At 44.3% G+C, this 13,705-nt stretch overlaps 2 protein-coding genes across 9 annotated transcripts in view; both read right to left on the bottom strand.

The window, feature by feature from the left end:
* Positions 1–1,594, bottom strand: part of csde1.L (cold shock domain containing E1 L homeolog) — a 57,018-nt gene extending 55,424 nt beyond the window's left edge. For 5 of the 8 annotated variants that reach the window (XM_041581122.1, XM_018245351.2, XM_041581126.1 and 2 more), the window contains exon 1: positions 1,416–1,574. The gene's annotated coding sequence lies outside the window, so the exon portion shown is untranslated. 8 annotated transcript variants of the gene reach the window in all.
* A 2,506-nt stretch (positions 1,595–4,100) lies between these two features.
* Positions 4,101–13,490, bottom strand: LOC108707693 (serine/threonine-protein kinase N1-like). Its single transcript, XM_041581891.1, has 7 exons — positions 13,216–13,490; positions 12,653–12,715; positions 12,188–12,264; positions 11,071–11,213; positions 10,811–10,918; positions 9,193–9,273; positions 4,101–4,502 (listed from the first exon to the last, which is right to left on the bottom strand). The coding sequence occupies exons 1-7, from the start codon at positions 13,284–13,286 to the stop codon at positions 4,305–4,307; spliced, it is 741 nt and encodes a 246-aa protein (XP_041437825.1). The 5' UTR covers positions 13,287–13,490; the 3' UTR covers positions 4,101–4,304.
* Between the last annotated feature and the right edge of the window lie 215 nt (positions 13,491–13,705).

Here is a 13,705-nt window from a genome sequence, read left to right as displayed (position 1 = left end):
TTACCCATCATTAGGATCCGATCATTGGGACCTAGGGCCCACGATCGGATCAGCCCCATATTGCCCACCGGCATAGCAGGCAGAGATCTGCTCATTTGGCAAGCAGATCTCTCCGTGTTATGGCCACATTTAGGCATAGGCTAAACATTGAATATTAAATACAGGTTGCTACCAAATGTGCCAATCAAAATAAAGATTTTAAGATCAGAGAAACTGTCTCAGAACAAGATTGATTAATTGGGGGGTATTCAGCAGTGCACCAGTGTGCAATTTTAGAAATCTGGTTGTTAGGGGCCAAATTTCACTAGCAATCATGCATAGATTTGAATGAGAGACTGGAATGTAGAATTCCCACCCAAATAGAAAGAGGGATAATAAAAAAAATAGCAACAATACATTTGTAGCCTTACGGAGCATTTGTATTTAGAAGGGGTCAGTGACCCCCTTTTTGAAAGCTGGAACTAATCATAAAAATGCAAATAATTCAAAAACTAGAAGAAAAAAAATTGAAGTTTCCTTAGAATTAGCCATTCTATAACATACTATTAAAAGTGGTTAAAGGTAAACACCTATTTCATTTGCATCCCCTTTAAACATTCAAGTAACGTTAGTTTAATCTAAGGAGTCAAAATCAGTCTGACTAGCCCAAGGCTACTACTAAAACACATAAGGAATTCGATTTAATGAGAGCGGGCCATTAATGAAAATTACACGCAGAACTTTAACCAGCTCAAATGCGTTTGTCGCCCAGTATTGCGACACAGCAGCTGGGGAAATAGATCACTACATTTCAGTAAGCACGTTCTCGCAGCCGGGAGCGCAATGCGATCTAGGAGCTGTAGTTCTTAGAGCGTGGCTGCACATTAATCCGACGATTTTAAAAACTACAACTCCCACAGCGCCTAGCATTACGCATCATAATCCAGACGATCTCAACCTAACCCTTTAGCTGCCCCGCCCGCCCAGTTATTGGTCAGTGTTCCTCGGTCCCGCCCTGTCCCCTACAGCGCTGCCCTTTGTCATCCTGGAAGTCAATAAAACGACACTGGTTTGGTTGAGAGATCACAAACATCACTATTGTTTGAGATAAAAAAAAAGCCGAGTACTTGGTCACGGTCTCATTGAGATGAGCCTACGAACAAGCGGGGTTTTAAGTTAAAAAGTAAAATAAAAAAAGTGCGCGTAGGTTTCGGCCAAATCTCATTCCTTGTGGAACAGGAATATTCCTAGAAATATGTTAGCGTGGCGAAGGCAAAAACAGAAGACGAACACAGTCTCTTGTGCCAACCTGGAAAATGGTCAGGTGAAAAAGAACGCGTAAATAAACAAAGCCCAGCACTCACCTGTCAGTAATAAATACATTGCGTAAAATCTAATTTGCTGGGCATAAAAAGTGAAATCGCAGATAAACTCACCCCAACAGCTCACAGCACCATCACCAGCGCCGCCATAAGCAGCACGGCACATTACGTAGGAATAAAACATGGCTCTATCGCGAGAACTTGTAATCCCGGGTGGCGACACGTTCTACGCATGTGCGGCCAATCAACTGGAATTCGGCTTCTCCTGCCTGCGGTGCGCGTGCGCGCTAAACCAAGCGTCACATTCTTGCGTGAATTCAGCAATTAGAAAAAGCTATAAACCTTGGATTAACAGCCGTGTTAAATAAGTAGATGAACCGCTTTGTTATTTCTTTTGCAATCAGTGCAAAGTGGTTTGGAGTGTTTGGCCTATGGGACGTCACGTGACCAGGTCTGGACTAGGGTTTAAATATATAGGAAGTCCGGTATTTTTTTCCAGAAAAGGTGCAGGGTTGCCACCTTTTTTGGAAAAAAATACCGGCCTTCCTATAAATTTATCTTTTTTCCCTATTAATAACATTGGGATCAGCCATCATTTTTACAGGAGAAGCCGGTTAAATACCGGCCAGGTGGCAACCCTAGACTGGCAACTAGGGTTGCCACCTGTTCGGTTTTTGTCTCAAGATTCTTTTTGGTTTTCAGCCTTGTGAAAACCTAACACTAATCTGGCCAATAAATTATAAAGTGAGGTTAATGTTTTATTTCAGAAACAACAAAACAAAGAGCAAATCAATCAAAAATAAGAGACTGTATTTCTAAATTAGCATTGCTGGATTTCAGAGCTTTCTGGATAACTGATTTCCGTATAATAGATCCCATATCCGTAATTAAATGATTGGACTCATCAGACATCATCATAAGAGATAGGGTTGCCACCAGTGTGGTTTTGAACTGGACATCAAAACTTTATGTTCGGTTTACAACATTGAGAAAACTGGATGGAAAGCCAGCTAGTTGCGTCTAATGGTGGCCATCCACAGGGAGATCCGCTTGTTTGAAGATGTTGCGAAAGGAGCGGATCTCTCCCCGACATGCCCGCATTGAGGTGGGCGATATCGGGATAATCGGATAAGAATGGAGGCAATACGGGAGGTCAGATCGCGGGCCAGATATTGATCAGGGACGCCCATTGGATGGCCTCACACGTGGGCCAATAAGCTGATTTGGTATGTCGGCAACTTTTATCAGCCTGTGTATAGGGCCTTTAGTGATGCATTAACCCTACCCTAGGTTCATAACTCCACCTACTTCAATGTGTGTGCCTCTTATGTCACCACTGCTCTACCCCTAATGCTATCCGCCCAACCCCTTTTGTTCGGGTTTAGGCGCCAGCAGAAGTGGGAACCCTAGTCCCACATATTAGTGTGTTTGACAAGTCAGTAGGGAACGCCAGTGGCAGAAAAGCTCACTCTATTTAGGGTGTGGAAGGAACGGGGGTCCTTGTCAGGGCTCTGAAGAACAAAGCTGCTCTTCTCAGGGCATGGAAAGCCACAAAGAGTTCTTCTCAGGACTCTGAAGTAACTGCCATATAGGTGGGGCTTCCCCTCAGCAACTCAGAGATAAAACCATGTGAAATATTATGTGAAGTTGCTCCTGGCTGGCAGGCTGTGTGTATCACTGTGTCCTACAAATAAACCCCCCAACCTCTCCTCTGTGTGGGATTGTGGCTCAGGGAAAGGCCCAGGGAGGGGTCTCACAGCCCAGTCTGTCCTGACCCCAGTCATAGTGTATGTGCTCTCCCCTGTAGCCCAGACACAGGACTCCTGTAGCACCACAAGGAACAAAATCACAGCTAGATTTCCTATATGAATAGGAGAGGGGCTGAATAGAAATTATAAAAAGTAGTGATAAAATGTGTTTTTTAGATGGGGTCAGTGACCCCCACTTGAAAACTGGTAAGAGTCAGAAGAAGAAGGCCAATAATTAAAAAAAAACTATAAAAGATATATAATGAAGGCAAATTGGAAAGTTGCTTAGAATTGGCCATTCTATAACATACTAAAAGTTAACTTTAAGGTGAACCACCCCTTTAAAGTGGATCTGTCACCCATACACAAAAATCTGTATAATAAAAGTAATCTTGAAATTAAACATGAACTCCAATTTCTATTTTTTATTAAAGCATTCATAGCTGTAGTAAGCCCATTTAAAAACTCAGCTGTCAATCAAATATTGTCTGCCCCTAACAATTATTTCACTTTCCATTCAGCACTTACTAGATGTCACTGCTCTCCCCACATTCCCCCGTTCTCTTCACCATTTAATTGTGTAGCCAGGGCATGGGGATGGACATCGGGTCCCCCATTCTGGTGCACAAACAAGATTCTGAGGTGATGCAAGGCATGTCTTAATAACAGTGTCCACAAAATGGCTCCTGCCTGCTTGCTATAATTATGAATTCCGACTCCGAGACTGAAGGAAACAAGATTCCGGGGACACTTGTACCCCCTGTCCCCTCCTGATGCCTGCCCTGGCAAAACGTGTCACTTCACTCACTTGGGGAGTAAATATTTAACTTATATGTGGGCTGGGAGTGTGTTTTAGCTACCATTGGGGGGTTAAGACTACCATAGAAACGAGTAATGAAAGCATGCTATTGGTCAGGAGTCACACTCTTGGCCCACAGAATGATGAGAATTTTTTTTGCACAGTCTGTGAGAAACGCCATGGCGTAAAGATAAGGAACATTGTGCAAACAAATAATACTAATTTAAACAAATGTATTTTAAATTGGACGTGAGGTGTCCATTTTTATTTGGTATTTGTAGATTGGTCTTCACTCCTTTCAATGAATTAGCCAGGTGCAAGTAAAAGTCCTTTGATGTTCTTCATAGGTTGTCCGTCCTTAACTGGAATAATTCATGAACATCACTCTGGCTCTGTTTTTCTATCCATCTCTTAGATCCGTCTTCCTTTTATGCCATTTTCCGTAGGAATACTTTTTCAGGTTTCCGTTTCTGATGATTCTGAACATACTGGATAATCTAATTCCTTTAAGGCCATTTTGGTTTCATTTAACAGCGGTAATGTAATATCTGGTGGTTCCAATGCAATTCCTTCAGTGCAGATCTCTGGAACTTTTATATTAGGAACAAATGGAGGCTGGACTTCTTTTTTCTTTAAAGCCTCCCAGTCTAATCCCTAGAAAAGAGGAGAAAGAAAATGGCAATTACAAGCAATTCTCTGCTTGTAAAATAAATCCAGATGGGCCAGAGTAAAACTGTATAGAGGATGTGAGTAATATCAAATAAAAGGCATAAACAGTGGGACTTGTGTAGAGACCCTGAGATTTGGGTGTAGTTAACTCAGGCATTCCTCTTTAGTATTTGGACACCTAAGGGCCCTTTAGTTAACTCAGGCAGCTATGTCCCTAGCTGGGTCCACACTAGTACCTGGGGATTGTCCACTAGATGGCACTGTGTGATAATATAAAAGGGTTTAGCACCATGAGGTCTGGGTCTGTCCTGGGACTTTGCCTCAGTGTGAGGTACTACAGGTCCAGGTCTGCCGGAAAAGTTAGTGAAGCGTGAGATAGGGATAGTATTACAGTAATAGTCGCTCTAGGAGTGAAAGTCAGCACAGGGTAGCTAGTGAGCAGATGTGGCTCCAACGAGGAGAAATAGTGGGGTTAGGACCCCGTGGTATTTGAACCACTAGTGTAGGGACTACAGTGGGTGAGTTGAGGACCAGATAGGATACCAAGATCCAAGACCCAGGCTGAATACAGTGGGTGAGGTGAGGATCAAGTCCGGTGCCAAGATACAAGACCCCAGGCTGAGAAACCCATGCCTTAGTGTTCAACCATAAAGGATAGTGCCCAGTGGGAGTGGTAACTATTTCCCAAGTCTATTGTTACTGATCTATATTGATTTCTACTCCGTCTGTTGCATCTTCTACCCCCCCCCTGGAGGGAATATTGTTGTTGAAGGCTACTCTATAACTGCCAGTGAACATCAAAGTACTGTAACCTATGATCTTGTCGGTGCTCTGTTAATAAACCAGTTATAATTTACTGCAAAGGACTTGTCTGGCTGAATCTACTGCTGCATTTATCCACACCAGGTACCGGGAGTTGCAGGGAGTTGCCCGGGTACACTGGGGGGTCGGGGGCACACTAATAGCAGTGTTAGCCTGGTCACATACAGCCTCAATACACAGCAAAAGTACACTCACGGGTGTGCTACATTTGGGGGCTCGTCCGGGATAGCTTTATTGAACTTATTGCTGTGAGAGAAAAGTGTGACAGGCGCTGCAGTGCCGGACCAGAGAGGAAAAAGGCATATTGGCCTAGCGCAGCTTGCAGCCTGAGTTCCGACCGCCCTAAATTTACTGTTGCCTGAAGGAGAGGGCCGACCGGAAAGTTGTGTGCCCACCTTTCCAGATTGGTGGGGAGAACCAATCAGGATCGTGTAAAGTGGCGCCAGAGGAAAGGCGCGAAACTGTGGTGAGTGACGTGGGCCGAATAGACAGCCGTACCACCCTGTTTAGCCACCCCTCCCCGAGATCAGGAGGTGTGTTACCAACCAATGACAGTATGGGAAATTTGGCAGGCTGGGAGGAGTGGTCTGGCTGCTGATGTCACGGCGGCCATCTTAGGAGGAGCCCCTGTTAGACTGACGTCATGGCGGCCATTTTGCGAATGAGTGCGAGAGTAGCTGGCCAGAGGAGAAGACGTGTGCAGCGAGCCTTGCAGTTGAAACTTCAACGAGTGTCAGAAGGGTCCAGTATGTCTGACAGTGATCAGGGTAGCTTCCGATCTACCTCAGCAATGCTGTCGATTGGCGTGCTGAAAGACACGAGCCGCCGCTATACCTGGGGTGGAGTGTTTGCTCAAAAGGTGAGCGACTCGGGTGATTCAGTGATGGTCCCCGTCTGCGGCCGATGTCGACATGAAGCTTACCCAGCCTTCCATGATGTTAGGGGTCGATGTCCACATTGCCAGCAAAGGTGCTGGATCGGACCTTATGTGGATGACAAGGTTCAAGGATCACCCCAGGCTGTTCTAGGACTGATCGCCCTCATGGCCAATGAGGAGCGCTACTTTACGGAGGGTGCAAGTCAGTCCGAATCGACAGATCCAGAGGCGGCTAACCCTCACCGAGAGCTGGCAGTGAGAACCGCCCTCCTGACGATCACCGACCGTCCAGAGGAAGAGACCCCCCTGGAGGGCAGCACCCCGCATGTTCATGCAGTGACGGAGGCCTCCGTCCCACCTGAAACGGCACCAGTTCTGCCCGCGGCTGCGGAGAGCGTCATGGTGCCATTGAAAAGCAAACCGGAGGAAGGGCCTAAGCAGGAGATCCATTCCAGAGGTTCCCAGGAAGCGGAGGATGCCACCCGCGAGGAACGACGGCCACCTTCCCGCCGCTCCAACCGCCCAGAGGGGGTAAGTGTTAATATCCCCAGCCGGGGTCCCCAAGAGCCACCCGTGAGGGAAGGACCCCCCCCATACCCCGAGGCTAGCAGCAAAGAGGGATGGGCCCGCAAGGGAGCAGATATGCCAAGCAGAGGGGTCACTCAGGGTGCGTCAAGTGGCAAGGAGGGAACAGTGGATGAGGCGGAAGATGATGGAGCCACCGACCGGCCTTTGTTCAAATTGCCCCATAGTTTCTGGGCCCCTAAGAAAATTACCCGGGCTGAAGAGAAGCACTTCTGGGTAGTACCCGGCCGAGCCAATCCTGAGATCTTCTGCAGGGTTTCCCGGGTACAGCGGGTCATAAACTTCCGTGTGTACAGGAAATGGGGGTATTATATGCCCTACGCACCGCTGTGGGTTTACAAGCAGGTGGAGGAAAATCTAGATGAGTGGGTGGTGGAGGAGATTGTGGCGAAAGAAAAGACAATTGGAAATACTCTCTCCCACCCTGATCAAGCCAGGCGTGCAGCTGCCTGGAGCTTTGTGCGGTCCCTGGAGAATGAGTGGTGGTGGGGACACACCATTTTGCGCCATGCTGTCCACAGCTTTGGAAAGAAAAACCCTGCGCCACGTTATTTCAGCGTGGATGTTCCACTTCCAGAAGGGGGCACTGTGGAGAAGCCGCACCCAAAATACTACATTAGCTACGAGGACACTAAGATGCGGTTCACCTACATGATCTAAACCGGCATCTGTGGGACTTATCATTGTAGCCGCGTGCTAGGAGTCACACCCAGGAGGGTGCTGTTTTCTGTTGTGGGGGGCAGGGTGAAGTAACCACCCCCAGTAAAAAAGTTAAAGTTGACCACTGGAGGTCTTTTGTTGCATTTCTATTTTTTTCCCAAGTGACTTCAAGGAATGGAGTTTTATTTTTATTTATCTCTGGTTTGAGACTCTTCAAGTTGAGGAGGCTTCCCCTGGAGTCAGGACACATAAAGAACAGAGACTCAGGTTTGACCTGCAGCATGACTGAAACCATGTTGGACTCTGTAGTGGGTTCTTTATTTTAGCCACTCTCGGGGTGAATCGCACCCACCTGGAAGGAGGACTTTGGCAAACAACCCAGAGACTGTAAATAGTTAAGGGACACTTGTCCTAAAATCCCAATTCCCTTTTTCCCTCCTAAGTGCATAAATAAAAGAAATGTGAATACCTGATTTAAATACAGTGTTGGTAATAGTAGGGTTAATCCCGAGGTAATAGGATTTAGGGCCACGGCCGTGGACCCAGTATGAGGTTGCATTAAAGTATTGATACAGTGCTCAGGAAAAATGCATGTTTGCAATATTTTTGTTTACAGGATCCATTGTACCATGGGCAGTCCTCTGGAGAGGCTGTTGAAGCGTGATGTACAAATAGTAAATGTTATTTAAAATGTGATTTATTGTGCACTTGAGAGTAACTGTTTAGTTTGTCAACGGGGACGTTGACGTTTCTAAGTGGGGGGAGAATGTAGAGACCCTGAGATTTGGGTGTAGTTAACTCAGGCATTCCTCTTTAGTATTTGGACACCTAAGGGCCCTTTAGTTAACTCAGGCAGCTATGTCCCTAGCTGGGTCCACACTAGTACCTGGGGATTGTCCACTAGATGGCACTGTGTGATAATATAAAAGGGTTTAGCACCATGAGGTCTGGGTCTGTCCTGGGACTTTGCCTCAGTGTGAGGTACTACAGGTCCAGGTCTGCCGGAAAAGTTAGTGAAGCGTGAGATAGGGATAGTATTACAGTAATAGTCGCTCTAGGAGTGAAAGTCAGCACAGGGTAGCTAGTGAGCAGATGTGGCTCCAACGAGGAGAAATAGTGGGGTTAGGACCCCGTGGTATTTGAACCACTAGTGTAGGGACTACAGTGGGTGAGTTGAGGACCAGATAGGATACCAAGATCCAAGACCCCAGGCTGAATACAGTGGGTGAGGTGAGGATCAAGTCCGGTGCCAAGATACAAGACCCCAGGCTGAGAAACCCATGCCTTAGTGTTCAACCATAAAGGATAGTGCCCAGTGGGAGTGGTAACTATTTCCCAAGTCTATTGTTACTGATCTATATTGATTTCTACTCCGTCTGTTGCATCTTCTACCCCCCTGGAGGGAATATTGTTGTTGAAGGCTACTCTATAACTGCCAGTGAACATCAAAGTACTGTAACCTATGATCTTGTCGGTGCTCTGTTAATAAACCAGTTATAATTTACTGCAAAGGACTTGTCTGGCTGAATCTACTGCTGCATTTATCCACACCAGGTACCGGGAGTTGCAGGGAGTTGCCCGGGTACACTGGGGGGTCGGGGGCACACTAATAGCAGTGTTAGCCTGGTCACATACAGCCTCAATACACAGCAAAAGTACACTCACGGGTGTGCTACACTTGCATCAATCGCTTCTAACATGGAGGCTAATCAAGATGCCTAAACAACTTACCTCAAAGAAATCACTTTTCTTTACATCCTCAGCACCATTTATGTCAGACCCAAGGCGACGATATGGGGTTTTGGTCAATAGCTGCAAAAAAGAAATAACATACAAATTAAAACTAATTAAACAATACACAGACAGCATCGTCTTAGCAACAAGCGATACTGTCATGGGAAAAATTTTTTTTTTCAAAATGAATCAGTTAATAGTGCTGCTCCAGCAGAATTCTGCACTGAAATCCATTTCTCAAAAGAGCTATGATTTTTTTATATTCAATTTTGAAATCTGACATGGGGCTAAACATATTGTCAATTTCCCAGCTGCCCCAAGTCATGTGACTTGTGCTCTGATAAACTTCAATCACGCTTTACTGCTGTACTGCAAGTTGGAGTGATATCACCCCCCTCCCTTTCTCCCCCAGCAGCCAAACAAAAGAACAATAGGAAGGTAACCAGATAGCAGCTCCCTAACACAAGATAACAGCTGCCTGGTAGATCTAAGAACAACACTCAATAATTAAAACCCATGTCTCACTGAGACACATTCAGTTACATTGAAAAGGAAAAACAGCAGCCTGCCAGAAAGCATTTCTCTCCTAAAGTGCAGGCACAAGTCACATGACTTGGTGCCGCTGGGAAATTGACAAAATGTCTAGCCCCATGTCAGATTTCAAAATTGAATATAAAAAAATCTGTTTGCTCTTTTGAGAAATGGATTTCAGTGCAGAATTCTGCTGGAGTAGCACTATTAACTGATGCGTTTTGAAAAAAACATGTTTTCCCATGACAGTATCCCTTTAAGATTATAAATGGGTTCTAGACCATTCCAATCTAAAGGGATTTGTAACCTATGGAACTGGGGACTTGACCACCACAATGTTCTCAAAGGGTGAATCATTTATGAGTTGGACCTTTGCTATAGGCTGGACATTCAGAAATAGTAACTGTACATTTATTTTATTTAATGGAAGAATAAAATGCTAAACATAAACAGGTATGGCATCTGTTATCCAGAAAGCTTAAAATTACGGGAAGGCCATCTCACATAGACATTTTAAATGAATAATTAATTTTTTTAAATGATTTTCTTTTTTCTCTGTAATAATATAACAGTACAAGTATGGGGTCTGTTATCCGGAAACCTGTTATCCAGAAAGTTTTAAATTATTTAAAGGCTGTCTCCCATAGACTCCATTTTATCCCAATAATCCAAATTTTTAAATATGATTTCCCTTTTCTGTGCAGTAATAAAACAGTAGCTTGTACTTGATCCCACCTAAGATATAATTAATCCTTATTGGTGGCAAAACAATCCCATTGGGTTTATTTTATCTTTAAATGATCGTTAAGCTGATTTACAGGTCCCATGCCTGTACCAAGATTTCCATGGCACAGACCTGATTCCCTGAGGATGATTATTTTTTAATTCCCCAAATTGCCTAATTTTTGGCAGTTTTAATCCACCTAGTAAATTGGCCAGGAATTCCAGGGAAATCAGGGGAAAAGAGTATAATATAATTTGATAATAAGAATGTAAAACTGTGTGTCTAACAGTAAGGACAAATATAAGTGTGGGTGTGAGTGATAATGGAAGGGGACGTCTCACATTGCACATTAGAACTCACTTGTGTTATTATATTGTAGATTTCCGGGGTTAGGGATGGCGGATATATCGGCTCTTCGTAGACAATGTTATGAATAATTTCATCAGCGTCATCTCCTGTAAACGGTATCTGCAAGACAAAAACAACACTAGGGTTTTCTAGGGAATTAACTTGCAGCAATAGCAAAGCGCTATCATTTATGGGCCTGTGTGTTAGGATTAAGTCCATAACCCCAATAAATCTATGGGCAAGCACCATGGAATCTATTGAAGTGCACTTACCTGACTGAGGCGCATTAAATAAATGCATACTCCCAATCCCCACCAGTCCACTGATCTAGTGTAGGGAAACTGTGTAAACATTTCTGGGGCCATATACGGCAAAGTTCCACATTGAGTTTGGCTTCTGTCTGTAAAACTCATTCCTGAAGCAGAAAATAAAAAGTCAGTCAAGTTGGATCATTTCTACATTTATTTTCCTTTATTTATAGAGTGTGAACATAGATGATCATTTTTATTGGTCTCTGCCCCTGAGTCACAGGCACGATACACAAACTAGTTTCAATTAAGTTACAATGAACTTGCATGTAAGGGGGTACATTTCAACTGAGGGTCGAAACTGGGGGAAGTTGAGGAAACAGGGGTATAACTATAGAGGAAGCAGACCCTGTGGCTGCAGGGGGGGCAGGAGGTATAGGGGCCCCATGAGGCTCTAATTTATATACAATTTCAATAAATATTGGTAAAATAGATCAACCTCTAGATATTTTTCGGGCCTTAAAAATAATTTGGTGTTGGGCTCAGTAATATCTAGTTACACCACTGGGAGGAAACCAACACAGATACAGTAATTATGTGCTGCCCCCTTCCCTTCCACCACCCACAACGCCCGAGTCCAGCTTCCCTTCATAGACCCGCCCACCCCGCCAATAACATCACAAACAGGGCAGGGAGTCCAGGCATGCAGCTATAAAGCCAGAAGCCACAAAGGGGGGTGTGAGAGGTTGGCCTGAACTCAACCTGACCTGCGGGACCCGCGGGTATCGGGCCGGGCCACACATCACTAAGACACAGGGAAAATGTACAAATTCCAGTAGCAGTTCTACCTCTGCCCATCATGCCGCCTTAAAATGACTCTATAAACTGGACACATTAATTAGTTTTCCAATTAGTCATTTGTTTTTTTCTTACTAGTGACATATACATAGAAGTACCATAGCCATGTCCTTTATTGTCTTGAAATAAAATGAGAGTGTGATTGGAAAGTTGTGTTTGTGTGTCAGAGGCAGATACATCACTCATTGTTGTGTCCATTTGCTCATCCATTTGGTTTGAACAAATTGAATAAATCCCTCCTATCTAGAGTTTAGTGCTATGGAATTATAACTAGAAATCTTACCTTCTTTGCTAATGCCAAAGTCAGTAATTTTGGCGTATCCATCTCTATCCAGTAATACATTTTCTAGTTTTAAATCCCTGCAAGGAAAACAAATGAACATTTTAAAATAAAAAAAGCTTTCCTATTAAGTAGAAAGAAGCTAAATAAAGCAGAAATGTCAAAGACTTTGGGGACGCGGCTGTGTAATTAGGGTCAGACTGGGCCTGTGGGGCAATGGGGGAAAAAACCCAGTGGGCAAAGCCAGAACCACTACTTGTGCCACTCCCTGGTCTCCTCTACTGACCCCTATCCCATCATGATTAGACATAAAAGAGCTTGGGGTGCGGGACCAGGGGAGGGGGGTTGTGACTGGGGCAGGGGACTGGGAGAGAGGGGTTGTGGCTGGGGCCGGGGGGTTGTGTGGGATGCCCTGGTTGATCCCAGACCCCCAGTCCAACGCTGTGTGTAACATTTAGTAGTACTTACCTATGGGTGATGTTCCGATCATGCAAAAACTGCAGCCCAAGTACAATACAGGCGGAATAAAATCTACAAAGATAAAAAAACACAAATATATTAGAGTAATTCATTTATAAGTGCAACAAATGGCAGTTATTCCTGAACGTAAATATTAAGCAGGTCATTGTCTGCGTCACCTTCCTACGGAGCACCTAGATTGGGATATTAATGGTAGGGAAATTTTTCTTAAATCCTCTACATCACAGCCATACTCTTTCTTCCCACTGAAATGAATGGAGGGCTGGGTTTTACTTCTTGGGATCTAGATATTCTTATAAAAATGTTAGTGACAGTTTTCCTTGGGCCATGAATGATCAAAGCATTTTCCTGTCGACTGATCTTATTATAGAATTAATTCCCAGGGAAATACTGGAAGTACAAAAAGTTCCAGCTTGTCTAGTGGGAAAGAAGCAATCTCCCATACACTGTCTATGGATATCTCAATGGCAATGGTGCTATTTAGGTGCAATGGTGAGAATAACATTAGGATAAGACCTGCCACCTTCCCTAGAACTCCCAGTGGTGCTTACCTAGTTCTCTCCTGTGACATTCCGTTTCTGACCAAATGGGATGCCAAGTCTCCCCCTTCTACAAACTCCATAGCCAGGCAGATATAATGTTCCGTAGAGAAAGAGGCGAATAATCTAGTAAGGAAGTGGCAATTTTCATTCTTGGCCAATAGCAGGATGCGTTGCTCTCGGAGAACACTGGCAAAATAATAACAACGTCAGTTTCAATACAGGAGAATCATACACAGGACTGAGACTGGGGCAGAGCCTTTAATGGGGAGGCCCGTTTATAAAGTAACCCCCCCCAATATATCATTTATTAACTCAAAGTAATGGGTTTGTGGTTTGTGGTTTATAGTTCCATAGCTGTATTAAGAATCAAATACAATTCAAATATAAACCCACCTGTGACAATTATGTTGTGATCCCCAAAATTAATAAACATGAATATATGTGAAGCCTTTTCCTATTTTAAAAGAATCAAATGTCTAAAACTACAGGGCAGCAAATG

The sequence above is a fragment of the Xenopus laevis genome, chromosome 2L (genome assembly GCF_017654675.1).
Source record: "Xenopus laevis strain J_2021 chromosome 2L, Xenopus_laevis_v10.1, whole genome shotgun sequence".
In the NCBI taxonomy this organism is placed as follows: domain Eukaryota; kingdom Metazoa; phylum Chordata; class Amphibia; order Anura; family Pipidae; genus Xenopus; species Xenopus laevis.
Note: the sequence above shows the minus strand (reverse complement) of the source record. Positions and strands in the feature narration are given on the sequence as shown.